The 17076-nt window shown below is 37.5% G+C and overlaps 2 protein-coding genes across 2 annotated transcripts; both read right to left on the reverse strand.

Moving 5' to 3' along the window:
* Nucleotides 1–2237: 2237 nt before the first annotated feature.
* On the reverse strand, nt 2238–2666 carry LOC145665110 (uncharacterized). Its single transcript, XM_081732385.1, has one exon. The coding sequence runs from the start codon at nt 2664–2666 to the stop codon at nt 2238–2240; it is 429 nt and encodes a 142-aa protein (XP_081588511.1).
* A 39-nt stretch (nt 2667–2705) lies between these two features.
* On the reverse strand, nt 2706–16803 carry LOC145665111 (uncharacterized). The gene is made up of 2 exons (XM_081732386.1): nt 16758–16803; nt 2706–3238 (listed from the first exon to the last, which is right to left on the reverse strand). Exons 1-2 carry the CDS (start codon nt 16801–16803, stop codon nt 2706–2708), a joined length of 579 nt encoding a protein of 192 aa, XP_081588512.1.
* Between the last annotated feature and the right edge of the window lie 273 nt (nt 16804–17076).

Here is a 17076-nt window from a genome sequence, read left to right on the forward strand (position 1 = left end):
ATAGGTTCCGCCTTCTCCATTAACCCTCTAATGAAGCCGGAAGTGGATCAAATTAACAGTCTGGTTTCAATATTTATCGCCATAGAACAAAAATAGTAATATATAACGACAAGCGGTCTTTTGTAATCGATTCAGGATGTCAAGAGAATATACCATCACAACTTGCAATACTCTACCAAAACCAGAGATGATTGTAATTTACGACTACTTCCTGATTCAATATTGATCTCTGTAAACCAAAATGGTAAGAGATAACGAGATGCAGTTTTATCCAATAGATTCAGCTTCCCATGAGTAAATTCTATTTTCTCCTCTAACCGTCTACTCAAACCGGAAGTGATTAAAATTAACAATATCCAATTTCAACCTTTATCTCCATAAAACAAAAGTAGTGGGGGATAGTGTGTAATGGTTTTCCGATATGGATTCAGCGACCGGGGAACAGATTCTATCTTTGATCATAATCATCTATTGCAGCCAATAGTATAGAATATTGCAATTTAAGTTTGAGTATTAAATTCCGATAGTTTGGAAGTCTAACGTAGTTTCAAACTGGGAAACGAAACTCATTTCTTTCGCATATATTTCACATTTAAGATCTCTACTTGAATCTCCTTTCAGAGCTTATAAGATTCAAAGTTTCATATCCAGATGTTCTAAATAACTTTTAGAAGGTGAAAAAACGTGTAAACGTTTTCCGGGTAATTAAGCGTTCTATGTAAATGATATGTCGAGTTTACTCACAACTTAGGTAATATCACTTGATTCCCTTATGCTCTGAACGCTCCAAATGCCTTACTGAATACCATATCAGAAAAGGAATCCCAGAGGCACGTTTTCTTTCCACTTACCCTGGAATGTGCGTGAACTATATTTTCTGTGTGTGATTCAATAACCAGACACTATTTATGGACTAGTAAAAGTATCTAATGTTTTATTACCTCAGTCTAATACAATATCATCTAGCATATTTATGAATTAGTTGTTGAAAGCTTAACGACTCCTTGTAACACCAAGGATTTATAAGACATGGACCTACAGCCTAATGTGTAATCCGCAACAAATCTACTTCTGATAAAGTTCTTCTCGGGCAATCAGCCAGGTAAAAACTGGTGGATAGGCCAACGTTTCGAGAGCTGTCATCCTTCTCATCATCAGGGCAATTATGTAGAGATCAGCGGATAGAAGTAATATATACTCTGGGCTGGCAAAAATGCTGGTTCCTGATTGGCTGATTCAATCTGAAAACTGGAGCTGTGATTGGCTGGCTATGTTCCGTAGTCCGTGGTACTGATTGGCTGAGGGTTATATGGATGTTTGTGTGTCGTTTTCTTTGCTGTGGTACTGATGACCGGGTTCCACAGGGGGCTGAGTTGAAATCCAGTGTCTCTATTAACGTTGTTCGGTTCATGAACTATGGCAAGAGATTCGGCTACTATCCTGGTCCAATAATTGGTGCTCTTGGTAATAATGGATGTGTCCTTAAATAAAACTTTATGGCCTTCTGTTAAGCTGTGTTCAGCTAAACCTGATTTTTCTGGATGGAATAGTCTAATGTAATGTTCATGTTCTCTGCAACGTTATTCAATGGTGCGTCCTGTTTGTTCTATATAAGCCTTTCCGCATTCACAGGGTATACGATACACGCCTGGTGTCTTTAAGCCCAAGTCATCTTTGATCGGGCGAAGTAAGTTTCTGATTTTTGGTGGCGGCTTGTGTATGGTCTGAAAGTTGTTTTTTTTAGAATCCGGGAGATCTTTCCAGAAAGTTGTCCAGTGTATGGTAAAACTGCTATACTCAATGGTTCTTTAGTTTCTTCTTTGGATTTCCTCTGTTCAGAAAAGGTCCTTTTCAGGGCCAAACTGATATCATGCTTCTTGTGATTATTCTGGAGTAGCGTCTTCTTGAGATGATCCAGTTCCCGAGAGAGGGATTCTTTGTCTGAGATGTCTTTCGCTCTATGTGCTAGTGTGCTGATGACTGTGTTTCGCTGTGACTTATGATGAAAACTGTTGCCATTGAGATAGAGGTCAGTGTGAATAGGTTTCCTGTAGACGCTATGGCCGAGACTACCATCGGGCTTCCGGCGGATGAGAATGTCCAGGAATGGCAAGCATCCGTCCTTTTCAATCTTCATTGTGAACTTGATGTTACTATGTTGTTTATTAAGAAATTCTAGGAACAAATGCAGTGTCTTCTCCCCGTGAGGCCAGATGACAAACGTATCATCTACGAATCTATAGACATGACGGCTTGAAAGGTGTCAGTTCTAATGCTTTTTGCTCAAAATCTTCCATAAAGAAATTCGCAACTACTGGTGAAAGTGGTGATCCCATGGCGACTCCATCCGTCTGTTCATAGTACTGTCCATCATATGGAAAGTATGTTGAAGTTAAGATGATTCTGAATAATTCTACAATTTCCGGTGTGAAGTGTTCACTAAGTAGGAGTAACGTATCTTGAACTGGAACCTTGGTGAACAATGAAACCACATCGAAGCTGACTAGGTCTTCTGGAGCTGTGCGCATTGTTTTTAGTATATTCAGGAAGTCGGATGAATTTTTCACGTGATGCTCACACTGTCCTACTAATGGCTGAAGCAGAGAGGTGAGATACCTGGCTAGGCGGTAAGTTGGACCCCCAATGGCACTGACGATGGGTCTCATCGGGATGTCAGGCTTATGTACTTTTGGCAGGCCATAAAGTCAGGGTGGCTGACTACCGTGTGGCGTGATTTCCTTGCGGGTTTCATCTGGTAAACTGGCTTTCCTCAAAAGAGCAGCTACTTTCCGTTCGACTGCAGGTGTAGGGTCCCTCTTAAGGCGTCTGTAGGCCGTGTCATTGAGTAGCTCTAACATCTTGTTCTTGTAGACTTCTGTAGGCATAAGTACAGTTGCATTGCCTTTGTCTGCTGGTACTATGGTGGTGTTGGTGTCTTGGCGAAGATTTTTGAGAGCTGTTCTTTCTTCTTTGGAAATATTAGGTTTTGGTATTCTGGCCCTTTTCAGGGCCAGACTTACTTCATGCCGAATTTCGTCTGCTTCTGCTGTTGGAAGAGAGTGTATAGCTTGTTCAATGCTGGAGATTATTTCTATAGACGGAATGAACTTAGGCGCTGGAGCGAAGTTCAGACCTTTTTGTAGCAGTGAAGAAGTGGCTTCATCTAGTTGATTGTCTGTAAGATTGATGATGACTCTGGATTTCGCTCTGATGTATCCTATGTATCCTGTACCGGTCTCTGCAGTCGTGAAAATTTCTTACTTTGTTTCCTTGTAGTTATGAGAAGTGATTCTGCCTGTGCCGTGGAACTGGTGTCAACCCAATCCCAGTCTGCCGTAGTCAAGTGTCCAGTGAGGAAGAGTTGAGAGAAGATAGTTGATAGAAGTTCGCGATCTAATCTGTCAAGTGTCCAGCGGGTGAAACTAATGCGTTCCTTCACAAGAGCGAAACTGGTACGATGTATAATCTTGCTAATTCGAAGCGAGTGAAGTGGGTATCGTATTTGTGGTATTGGGTTTGGGCTTCTTAATAAACAACATAGTAACATCAAGTTCACAATGGAGATTGAAAAGGGCGGATGCTTGCCATTCCTGGACATTCTCATCCGCCGGAAGCCCGATGGTAGTCTCGGCCATAGCGTCTACAGGAGACCTACTCACACTGACCTCTATCTCAATGGCAACAGTTTTCATCATAAGTCAGAGCGAAACACAGTCATCAGCACACTAGCACATAGAGCGAAAGACATCTCAGACAAAGAATCCCTCTCTCGGGAACTGGATCATCTCAAGAAGACGCTACTCCAGAATAATCACAAGAAGCATGATATCAGTTTGGCCCTGAAAAGGACCTTTTCTGAACAGAGGAAATCCAAAGAAGAAACTGACGAACCATTGAGTATAGCAGTTTTACCATACACTGGACAACTTTCTGGAAAGATCTCCCGGATTCTGAAAAAAAAACAACTTTCAGACCATACACAAGCCGCCACCAAAAATCAGAAACTTACTTCGCCCGATCAAAGATGACTTGGGCTTAAAGACACCAGGCGTGTATCGTATGCCCTGTGATTGCGGAAAGGCTTATATAGGACAAACAGGACGCACCATTGAACAACGTTGCAGAGAACATGAAAATTACATTAGACTATTCCATCCAGAAAAATCAGGTTTAGCTGAACACAGTTTAACAGAAGGCCATAAAGTTTTATTTAAGGACACATCCATCATTACCAAGAGCACCAATTATTGGACCAGGATAGTAGCCGAATCTCTTGCCATAGTTCATGTACCGAACAACGTTAATAGAGACACTGGATTTCAACTCAGCCCCCTGTGGAACCCGGTCGTCAGTACCACAGCAAAGAAAACGACACACAAACATCCATATAACCCTCAGCCAATCAGTACCACGGACTACGGAACATAGCCAGCCAATCACAGCTCCAGTTTTCAGATTGAATCAGCCAATCAAGAACCAGCATTTTCAGCCAATCAGGAACCAGCATTTTTGCCAGCCCAGAGTATATATTACTTATATCCGCTGATCTCTACATAATTGCCCTGATGATGAGAAGGATGACAGCTCTCGAAACGTTGGCCTATCCACCAGTTTTCACCTGGCTGATTGCCCGAGAAGAACTTTATCATATACGCCGCCAGGAAAGCTTCAAATCTTACTTCAAATCTACTTCTACTGAGAATCGAATCCGAAGTTCCCGTACCTCTTCACAAGTACACCACTTAGCCGCAAGGACACGCAGTATACAAGTAATTTAACAAAAAACATTTAATCCACTTATACTTGAACCATTGTGAATTTACTTTGTAGCATATTCAATATACATATACCATTTAAGACCGGTAAAGTAAATACAACTAGACGAATAGTATAATATACTGTATATATCAGGGCGCACTTCATATTGGTATTTTAATCTTCGTCTACTTGAAGGGAATGATGAAAGTTTCTACATTTATTTATTTAATAGCAGAAATATCCGTTCTTTGAACGGAAAGAATAGGTTTATTTGAGAAATATTTGAAAGGTTTTTTAAACTACCTTTTTTCATCTTAGGATGCTTATTTCAAAGTGAACTGATGAAAAATAAGTTCGACTCAAGTGGTATGTTCAAAAGTAATTTCAAAGGCTTTCGCCGTTTCCCGCAATGAGACTGGCCACGTCGATGTCAGTTTTATATTTAGAGAAAACAATTATAGCAATTGATCCCTTTCCCCCGTAAAAGTGGAATTTTATAAAACGTTATAGTGTGTGTCCACTTATTTTTAAGTATGAGTCTATATACAAAAGTTAATCGTCCTAACGTTAGAAATATTCAATTCGTTGACAAATTTTGACTTCACTATCCCTGTCGACACACATTTTACTGAAACTACCTAGGTAAGATGATAAAAGCTCGGGTCAAGCTATGCTAATTATATTCCACAAATCATTTCAAACGGTTGTTTTTCCATGATGATGGAACGGTATTTGATTCGAATGTAAAGAAAATCATCGTAGGAATTGTCCTTTCCCCTCCTTACAAGAGGAACTTTTAGAACACGACAAGACATATCTACTAATTTTAAATTAGAAATATATGATCGAGTTTCATATCCTTCATTTTAAGGTCTCCTGGGATATTTTATTTTTGGCATAAACTTTGAACTTCCTTTCCTTATGCATTATTGACGAAAGTATCATGGTAAAATCACTGCTAAAGGTCAATATTAATTATGTTCAACAATTAATTTCGAATGGTTTACATTTTCCATGATGATAAGACAGATTTCAATATGAATAAAATAATTGTTCAAACGCTCACTTCCCTTTCTTAAAAGCGAAATATTGAAAAATGCTAGGATATATGCCCATTTATTTTTAATGAGAAATATGTATACTGTTTCATATCCTTAGTTTGAGAGGATGTAAGGTACTCTATTTTTAGCATAAATTTTGAACCGCACGTCTATACACGTCTTAATGAAAGCAAAAAATCCAACTAAGGACAGTGCCCAAAAATTATTTTCACGTGGCACAGCTTTCTGTTCGTTATGATGATGCAGGAAAGGTCGATTTCGTACTCTAGTTTAATTTTCCGTTCTTGGTACTGGAAGATTAGATTTGTGGAAAATATTTGAAATGCATATTTGAGCACTCTTCTTTCCCTTATGATACGCCTATAAATCAAAGTGAAATGAGAAGAAACAAAATCGACTCAAGTCACAAATTAATTTTAAATGGTTTAACTATTTTCTGAATTTGGCTATTTTATAAACAGAAAATGGGAAATTAAAATATTGTACAATTTGATATTTTCCCTCTACTCAAAATCGAAATTCTCGAAGATGGTGTGACTAGTATCAACTTGCTCATATACAGAGTTTGATCTGTCTATCTTAAGGGTTCTAAGATATATTTTACTTATATTTTGAAATTGTGATCAGTGTTGTGATTGAGATCTCCAAAACTTCCGATTCGCCTACAGGGATAAAAGTTTAAATGAAAGGACGAGATTACAAACGATGATCCTTTCATAGAACGATTCATGGACAGCTAAATCTATTGCATATATAACTGCATCTCGTTATCTCTTATCGTTTTTCCTGTATGGAAATCAATATTGAATCCGGAAGTAGTCGTAAATTACAACCACTCCTGGTTTTTGTAGAGTGTTGCGGGTTGTGATGGTATGTTCTCTTGACATCCTGAACATATAAAACCGCTTGTCGTTACTATTTTTGTTCTATAAATGTTGAAACCAGACTGTTAATTTGATCCACTTCCGGCTTTATTAGATGCTTTATGAAGAAAGTGGGATCTATTCTTGGAAAGCTAAATCAATTGCAAAAAAACACATCTTGATATCTTACCGTTTTGTTCTACGGAAATCAGTATTGAAACCGAAATAGTAAATTTAAACCACTCCCGGTTTTGGTAGAATATTCTGTATTGTCATGATACGTTGGTTTGAGACGCTGAGAAAACCGCTTCTCGCAATCTAATTACCATTTTTTTATGGGGATAAACGTTGAAACTGAAAATGATAAATTTGAACCATTTGCGATTTTAATAGTGTGTAAACAGAGGAAATGAAACCTATTTTTGGGACGCTGAAACGATTTAAAAAAGAACCGTACCTCGATATCTTTTACCATTTTTACTCGCAGAGACTATAACGAATTGACAGAATTAAGCTTTTCTAAAAAAAAAAAAAAGTTAATGTAGGGTATGGGATTTGAACTGGTAATCGTGGAAAAAGTTGAATAGCAAGCAAGGACGCGCTAACCAACAACTCTACACAGGTAAGTGGAAATTCCTTAATTTCGTAGACGTATAAGAAGGAATTCACTAACAAAATGAATGGTCCCTTCACATACTTTGTGGCTTATTTCTATTTAATTATTTGTTTGCTTGTAAAAATAGTTTAATATCTATTATTATTAGAGCTGTGCCATATGTATAGTAACTAATATTATGAGAGATTTACGTAGCATTTCTAATAAAACATAACATTCCCCCTATCTTTGTAAATTTCACTTACGTTTGGCACGATTACGAAAATGGAACTTAGGATTTGGCGATGAAAGTTTCGGAGATTTCTTTATAATTATAACTTGCTTATTTCTTACGTTTTTATTGAAATATTTTTGTAAATACGCTTTTCATTTTCTGCATGTTTTGAAGAAAACATGTGACATTTTCTATCATAAGAGAGTTATTTCTATTTATGACAGGCATGTCCCAGTTGAAACACGTGGTGAGCCAATCACAGGGAACTTTTACTGGCGTCGAGGGCTGTACGAGACAATGTTTAAAATTTTCACAAGAATTGAACAACTATATTCAGTGGAGAATCTCAGTCTCGTATACTAGCATTACAAAAACGTTAAAATTATTTTGTCGGTTACCAAAAACATTTACTTACTAAAAAAATCTTACTTGTGACGAGTTTTGAAGCACAAAGTTGAGTGGGAAGGGGTGGTGCTGAAGAGAAATATTAGCTTCTGGATTGTTTTCTCATGTTGTAAGTCTTACTGTGTGTTCAAGGGTTACAGTTTCAATTGAGTTTTAAATATTGGGTAAGACATATAGTTTAAATAGTGGGCCAAACTGGCCGGATGAAAGGAATCAACGGGTCGGCTGTTGCAAGTGGCTCGTTTATGTAATTTCTAAACACATGGAACAAATTTTGGACACAAGTGTACACATATAGGACAATAATCTGAAAAACTGTATATTGCTTTTTTTCGCATCCCTCCTTGAAAAAATTCCTGCCGGCGTTTCTGGTCACCATGTTTAGTTACTGAAATATAATAACTCATCAACACATTTAAGATTTGGAACAATTTCCTGCGAACAAGTCATGGTAAATTCCTGAACTGTGGAAAGCGCCGTTAGACCTTCTACTATCAAAGAAATCATTAGCTCAGCCGGTAGAGTGCTCGCTTTCTACTCCAAAGGTTGCGAATTCGTGTTTAGGTCAAGTAGTTTTTTTCTGATTTAATTCTTGAAATAGGAATATTTCTCTCTTCACTTTATCTCGTATACCCGGATAGTGACGTTTGCATGCTGAAATAAATATACTAGAATATCAGAAACGTAACTTACATGATTCCTTTTCCAATTTTTAACTATATTTTCACCTTTCTAGGACTTTTTAAAAGTTTAAATTTCTAAATCTTCCTTTCGCTCTCTCACGTGTGTTTTAACTCGGATATTCTAATTCCTATAGTTTCTTAGTGAATCACATAGATATTACAGATGTCGTATCTCTGTCTTTCTCTTCTTTCTACACCATGTCTGGAGATGAATGTTCTCACAAATAGGCTACAGCGGCCATTTTAAAAAGTAAGACGATATACACTATCAAAGTTTGAAAAGGAAACGAGTTTATATTAATAACCTCTCCTTATCTTGCATGTGATGCCACTGTTGTCAGTTATTCTGTGTTTCTCCGTGTTGTGCTGTTAGGCTTTTATATTAAACCTTCACATTATACAACTTTTTTTTTCTTTTTTTACGAAATTTTTTTGGGGAAAAAGAGAGAAACTGCTTTCCTCCTATATCTATTTCTTACCATTCGTCTTGTTTGAACTGCTCAAGTAACATGATTTTGTAACTTTTTATGTCATCAATTGCCCTCGCGATAATGAAATCGTCATTCTTAATTTATTTTGTTCTCTTATTTGCAATTTGCCACACAGATATATCACATCTGTAACAAAATTGAGGTTTGGCCCAACGTCTTTCTAATTCTCAACCACCCCAACGACCCTATTTTTACTTTAGTAGGAAAGGGAGAATTGCAGGTGGGAATGCGCTTTTGGAGTCATGCATACATATATTGAGAGAAAGGAACATAAGAGAGTGGGGATAAAAGATCTACTTTTACATCTAGAAATACTAGTTATCCTTCCCTCTCTGGGTTTCTCTCTCTCTCTTTATTTTATACATAAGCAAATAAAAACCAGAGAGAAACACGAGAAGATCTAAAAAAGGCAGAATATAAAGGAATGTGTAAATCAATAATTTCTAGATTAACGATGGAACAATTCCACTGATATATTATGATAACACATATACGAGGGTGGGCTGGTAAGTTCTCGGCCCGACCCAGAAGGACTTGAGCTATAGGCATCAAAGTGTGAGGCTATTCAACATAGTCCCCTCGAAAGTCAACACATTTGGCACTTCGATGCTGCAACTTTTCCAACCCTCAAAAAAAAAAAAAAAAAAAAAAAAAAAAAAAAAAAAAAAAAAAAAAACTCAAGGTCTGCAAAAAACTGTTCCGCAGCTGCTATCACCTCATCATCACTGTGAAATGTCTGTCCTTTCAGTGCTATTTTGAGTTTTGGAAACAGATAATAATCAGAAGGGGCAAGATCTGGCGAGTAAGGTGGGTGGTCAATGCACTGAAACCCTAGGTCCCTCAGAAAATCCATTGTTCTGCCAGCCTTGTGGACGGGAGCATTGCCCTGCAAGAACAAGACACCTCCTGTCAACTTTCCCCGGCGCTTTTCTTTAACAGCGTCCTTTATCTTAGCCAGGAGACTGCAGTAATACTCTGCAGTTACGGTTTGGCCCTTTGGAAGGTAGTCTGAGAGCAAAACACCATCCTTATCCCAGAATATTGAGACAAGCACCTTCCCTGTGAACTTTTGTGCTTTGCATTTTTTGGGCCTTGGAGATCTTGAGTGGCGCCACTCGCATGACTGCTGTTTGGTTTCCGGATTCAAGTAATGCAACTATGTTTTATCCTGGGTAACAAGCCGATTCAAAAAATCGTCCTTGGAGTTCGCAAAATGCCATAAAATCACCTGCGATGATCTCACACGTTCGCGTTTCTGATCCGCGTTCAAACATTTCGGAATCCATTTCGCAGAAAGCTTGCGCATGTCCAACTGATCATGGATTATTGACCCAACATGTTCTTTGGATATGTGCACTTTGTCAGTTATCTCTTGAAGCGAAACCCGTATTGCTCAAAATCAGGTCATGAATCTGGTCCACTTTTTCCGGAGTTGACACTGACACTGGCCTGCCACACCTATCACCATCTTCTGTTGAAAATTCACCACGCTTGAAGTTCGCACACCATTTCTTCACAGTGGAGTATGAAGGGCATTGTCCACACAATGTGTCTAGCATATAACCATGGATTTCCTTGGGAGACTTCTTTTGCAAGAAGAAGAACTTCACTACACCCCGCAACTCCTCTTTGGTGAATTTGACATCTGGCTCCGCCATGATTCATTCAATTACCTGTAAAATAAAAACCGTTCATGGTAGAATCGTGAAATTTGGTACTTAAACATATAAAAGATCAACATTTCACATGACATCAATTACATCAGGGTAGTACATTCGGAAGGGGGTCGGGCCAAGAAGTTATCAGCCGACCCTCGTACTTATTAATTTATCGATTGTTCAATGATCTGCATTTCGTAGCCAGGGCATGATCCCGATACAAGTATAATTTAGAAAAAACGTAGTTTAGTAAAGATCGAACCTCGATCTACAGATTCAAACTCTTAACACGTTAACCTTTATACTACATCGGACGTAGGGGTCTAGTTCTATCTTTGCTAAGATCGTGTTATAATTGTTTTTGTTAGCATAAGGGGAAAGGAAATTAATGCCAATGGTTTGTGAGTCTTATTCAGTGGTTCCAATTCTTCGCTACTTCGTATGTCTTCTTAGAAGCTTTTCGAAATACCATACTCAGTTTGAAGACATATGTAAAACAGCTTGGTTGCTTGTTTGCAAATTCTATACTTTTGTCATTTGATGAAGAGCAGATACTATTGCTATACTGATTAGTAGGAAAAAATACTTAACTGGACAGGATTTGAACCTGTGCCCATGTGTTATTATTGTTTTCAGGTCAAAGCATCCTCAGGCGGCGTCGAAGGAACGGGAATTATGTTGATGAAAATCACATGTTTCTTTGTTACATGTAGAGATGCAAGGGCTCGGAAAAAAACCGGCTTTTTTTGGAAAAAAACTCGGTTTTTTCTGCTTTGCTTTTTTGCTTGGGAAATTTTGGGCTTTTTTCAAAATACTGCTTTAAATTGATAAAACAGACTTTGTATCGCTTCTCTATAACACAAAAAATCATTTAATCAGTGGTTGATGCTGATAATAATATAAAACATCGAAAATAAACTATGAATTTCGAAAAAATATTTCAAACAATTTTTCTTCAACATTCTTTGCATTATGAATTCCACAGGATTAACCAATGTATATAATAAGAATTTTTTAACCTCCTATATACAAAAGTAAGCAGAGTTGGCAAGAACCGTGGTTGTTTTTGAAAATGCCAAAAACCCGTTTTTTGGGGGGTGTTTAAACTAGGTTTTTTTGGTTTAAACCAGGCTTTTTTGAATTAGATTTTTTGCTTTATGTATTTGGTCTAGGAATTAATTCGTGCGGTTGGTACGCACACATTGAAGCTGTAGTACAAACACAAAATACATAAATACCTTAAGAAAAATATTGTCCATCGCTAGCCACCACTTTCGCCCATCTGTCAGGCAATGTACGGATTCCGTGGCGAAAGAAGTCCTCATCCTTGGAAGCGATCCAGTCAGAGACCCATGTTTCGATATCTTCTGAAGAAGTAAACCGCTGTCCAATCAAATCGTTGTTCATGCAATCGAACAAGTAGTAGTCCGAAGGAGCAACGTCTGGTGAATACGGCGGGTGGGGTAAAACTTCCCATCCGACATTTTCTAAATAGATTTTGACCGGTTTTGCGACATGTGGGCGAGCGTTATCATGTTGAACAATAAGTTTATCATGTCTGTTCTCCCATTCTGGTCGTGTTCTGGCCAGAGCTTGCTTCAAACGCATTAATTGTCGTTGATAACGTTCTCCATTCATAGTTTCACCCGGTTGCAGCAGCTCATAGTACACCACACCTTTCATATCCCACCATATGCACAGCATAACCTTTGCACAGTGAATATCTCGTTTTGGTTGTGATGGACCTGGTTCACCTGGTTTCACCCAGGCCTTTTTTCGTTTAGGGTTCTCGTAATGGATCCACTTCTCATCACCCGTAATAATTCGATGCAGAAACCCCTTTCTGCTCTGTCGTTGAAGCAGCAATTCGCAAATGGTTTTTCGTCTTTCAACGTCTCTGTCTTTCAATTCATGTGGAACCCAATGTGATATCTTTTGAATCATTCCCATGGCTTTCAAGCGTTTGGAGACTGTTGTTTGATCAACGCCTAGTGCTGCTGCAAGTTGTTCCTGCGTTTGACACGAATCCTGCTCGAGCAATGCTGTCAATTCTTCGTCTTGAAATTTTTTTGGCTGTCCAGCTCGCTCTTGGTCTGCCAAGCCGAAATCACCACTTCTAAACCGTGCAAACCACTTCTGACACGTTCGCTCAGCTAGAGCATGGTCACCATACACTTCCACCAAAATACGATGACTTTCAGTCGCACTTTTCTGCATGTTAAAGTAATGCAGCAGGACACCCCGCAAAAACACTTTATCAGGCACAAATTGCGCCATGTTCACTTAACTACAAACTGGTGTTGTTGACGCTTTAATCCACTGCCCTATACTACGAACGATACGCGATGACAGGGGTTTGCAACACATGTGTGGATACACGGAACTGTGGGACCCTCCGTTCGTTGCGCCATCTCTTGTCCACCCGCACGAATTAATTCCTAGACCAAATATTTATATTACATATTCACAGAAATAAGTTTGTTTCGCCTTGATGTTATTATGCAACAGCGGGGTTATGCCGGAAGAACTCCCATAAGCTTAAAGACGTGCGGTCAGTAAATTTCTTAAATTGAGAATCTCCCGCCCTAGCCATTGGGAAAATCCCGTCATTACTTGAAATGTAAGACAATAACGGGAAAATCCTGTTATTGCTTTGCATGTAAAATTTAAAGGTTAACGTACCATAATCAGTACGCTAAAACTGAGGTATTAAATTACAAATTTAGTACCGGTACGTAGATATCATTGAAAGTCCAATCCAAGCTAATGCTGGAAGCTACGTAGGCAATCGATAAATTTGGCCAATTTCTATCAATATATTTAAGCAATATTGGCTTCTTTATAAAACAACACGCATTTAGGCATGCAGAAATATACAATTTGGTTTGTTTCGTATATTTAGGCTTAACATCCTTACGAAATACCGAGGTTATCAAGGAGAAGACTTTCGCTTAAACTGACATCCGAACCGCTACTTGGGTTACGCATGAAAGAAGGTTTGTGGGTCGACCGAGAATTGAACATGGGACACCTTGATTAAAAGGTGAAAGGGAAATAAAACTATTGCAGGTGGTTTGATATCTGGAAACGTTACCATGAAGTTCACACGATTCGCATTTTTCATTCTTTTTATTTTTGTGGTTTAAACCAGTTATTAAAAAAAAGTTGGTGTAAACCAGCCAACCCTAAAAGTAAACACTTCTTTTTAAAGAATACACAAATAACTAGCAAAATAGTATGTAGTATTTTTACTTCAAAATATTCCATACCCTCTTTTTGAAACAAAATAAAATTAAAATAAAACATAAGAGAAATACTTAGATTTATATGATACACTTAAAGGCTGCACATCTAGAGCTTTTGGTTCTGTATATTCTTGAAATTCTACAATTAAGTTTTATAGAACCACCATCACAGTTTACCCAATCCTCAAGTTTTCTGAATTTTTAACAAGAGGGATTCAACATATCGTTACGGAACTCCCCCCTCCCAAAAAAAGACTACGGAATATATTTAAGTTAAACTAAATACCACTGCACAACAAACATGACTGAGTGATTAGCTTTTGAGCTTCTATCGGGAAGTCCGGGATTCAACCAGCATTCGACCATTCTGACAAAGCTTTTCTTTGTTCCATCTGTGAATGTAGAAATAGTGCGTATACTGTGAGTTGGCCGACTTCCTTTCTTATTGTTTTTAAATAGTTATTATTACTAATTACCAGCAGTGACGGTTTTGCGAAGGTTAGGGGGGCGGTCTTTCGGACTGAAGCCCGTTTCCCAAAGTTACGGAATGTCTGCAACAAACGAAATATCTATTATTTATGCCTTTACTCATAAACTTTAAGCTCCCGTCAAATAAAAATTACGAATGTTTAAAAAAAACTAAACATTAGTAAGAAACCCTTCCCAAAATACTTTTCTAAATCCGTCACTGATTCTCAGTATAAAATGATTTTTAAAGTTGTATCCGGAAGATTATTGCTAAACATATAAACGAAACGAAATATTAGTTATGCCTGTACTCATAAACTTCAAGCACTTCCCAAATAAAATTAGGACTTTTTAGGAAACGAAACAATCAGAAAAACCCCTCCTAAAGTACTTTTCTAAATCCGCTACTGATTATTTGTATAAATTGGTATTCAAGGTTGTGTCCGGAAAATTATTGCTAAATTACTTCACAGCTACAGTATAACAGATATGTATAAGTACGGTTTGACGGATATATTGAAAAACGTACTCTTTGACGGATAAATAGAAAAACGGGCAAGTTTAACTTTTGCGCTAGAAGCTAGAGTACTAAAAGCTCTTAGAAATGAAACACGGATGACAAACTAAAGAAGAAAAAAATGTCGATAACTCAAAAGTTAAAATAAAGTTAAATAGCCTCTAAAATTACCCTCAAATACTACATTCTTCATGTTAGCTTTAATTCGTAAAACATGTGCTCCATCCATTTTGATGGTGAATTTCAGAGCGAAATATCACATTCAGGTCATGAAAGTCTTATCTAACTATAGAATATACTATAAGAAAGCTATTTAGATAGAAAAATCATGAAGTTGAAAAAAGCCAAAATTTCCAAAATTCTCGTTTTTTTCCCAAAAAAGCCGGCTTTTTATGTGAAAAAAAACATCGATTCAAAAAAGCCGGCTTTTTTGCATCTCTAGTTACATGAGAGGGATAGTTCATTAAGTCCTTCCAGTTAAGGATGGTCTTCCGGTTGACTTGCGGAAAAAGAAAGTTATGTTGAGATTTTCATTTTCTTGCTTACTGATTCTTCAGTGTAGTCTAGGCAGAAAGACAGTGCGTGATTTACGAGTTATGTCATAATTAGTTTTGTCGTTACTTTTGTTTTGTTCTTTCGTTACATTTGTTTCCGTTATTTTTGTTCTCGTTTTTTCCGTTATTTTGTTGATAGTTGAGTCGAACAAAAGAACAACGCAAACTTTAAATAAATAGTCAAGCATTTGGAACGGTGGCTAGTACTTGCCATCTTTGGTTTACTATTTCCGAAGATATCTGAAGCTGGACTCCGATAATTTTTAGCTCAAAATTGCCATAATCAATGCTGTCAATGCGGTATTTGGAATAGATGATCATCCTTTAAAAAAAAAAAAAAAAAAAAAAAAAAAAATGCATTACTCGTTTCCTTGCTGTTTGGAGAATTTTCGGATACAAACGATAATCAGCTATTTTCTAAACTATGACTTCTCCTGAAGAAACAACAAAGGAAATGGATCATATAATCAGAAACTGTAAACCAAGAAAAGCGGAAAATTTTTTAAAAGTTAGTATCACCCAATGGAATTCGATTCAGGTTCAAAACTATTGAATCCCAATAAAAAGAGTCAACACGTACGGCAATCAAAACAGCTGTGGAATTACCCTTTACTTGTAATGATAGCTAAGGAACAGTCACGTTTTCCTATATATCCTCTCTTATCTATTAATAAATACGCCATCATCACTATAATATTACCAAACTATTTTCTAAATTCACAGTCCTTTAATTAACTACCTTATCAACTACATATGTGTTGCGTAATGTTTGTATTTCCTGTTTCCATGCACAATACGCGATTTGCATGTTTTAAATCTTAATTTTCGTTGAAAAACTCGCGAAAAAGATTAATGCTTAATATAACACAAAGAAAACGAAAAACTCAAAAATTTTCCCAGCTGCCACTCAATCTGTATTCACGATGCGAATGCAATACAAGCACCTGCTTGACTCATACTATCTTCATCTACGACCTGGTCCAAGACTGTGATCACAAGCACCGACTATAGTATTGCAACAAACTAAAAGGAAAGCTTCTAAACCAAACTCCTCTCATCACGGGCAGGAGACCTCTTTCAGCGAGAGGTTCATTGTAACCTCTATGTCGTTCGTGCGCTGACTAGAAAGGAATGCCGAACCTCTGGATTTCCGTTAACCAACAAAAGAAGAAAGAAACTGTTACAAAAGAATTCAACCAAAATCAAGAACAATGAACAAATTACCTAACGAATGTTGCATGTCAATTATCCATATTGTTGATCGTGCCATTGTTGCAAGCAACGGGATCGAAAAAAAAAAAATGTAAACTAAGTTTCCACTTCTTTCAACATAATATCCAAGAAACCAGTTTCGATATTTTACATTCTTCGTAGCTATTTGGAAAAGCCGTTGTTGTAAAAGAGTGACAAAACGCAAGACTGAGCTACGTAAATACATTTTCAACGAGATTCAATATCAAAATACGCCGAAACATGTCTAATTATTTTAAATGAAAAATCTAAATACCAAAGTTCATGTCTTTAAGCTTGACGAATTTCGGGG

Source organism: Thermobia domestica, chromosome 11, assembly GCF_964235325.1.
Source record: "Thermobia domestica chromosome 11, izTheDome1.hap1.1, whole genome shotgun sequence".
NCBI classification, from domain to species: Eukaryota; Metazoa; Arthropoda; class Insecta; order Zygentoma; family Lepismatidae; genus Thermobia; species Thermobia domestica.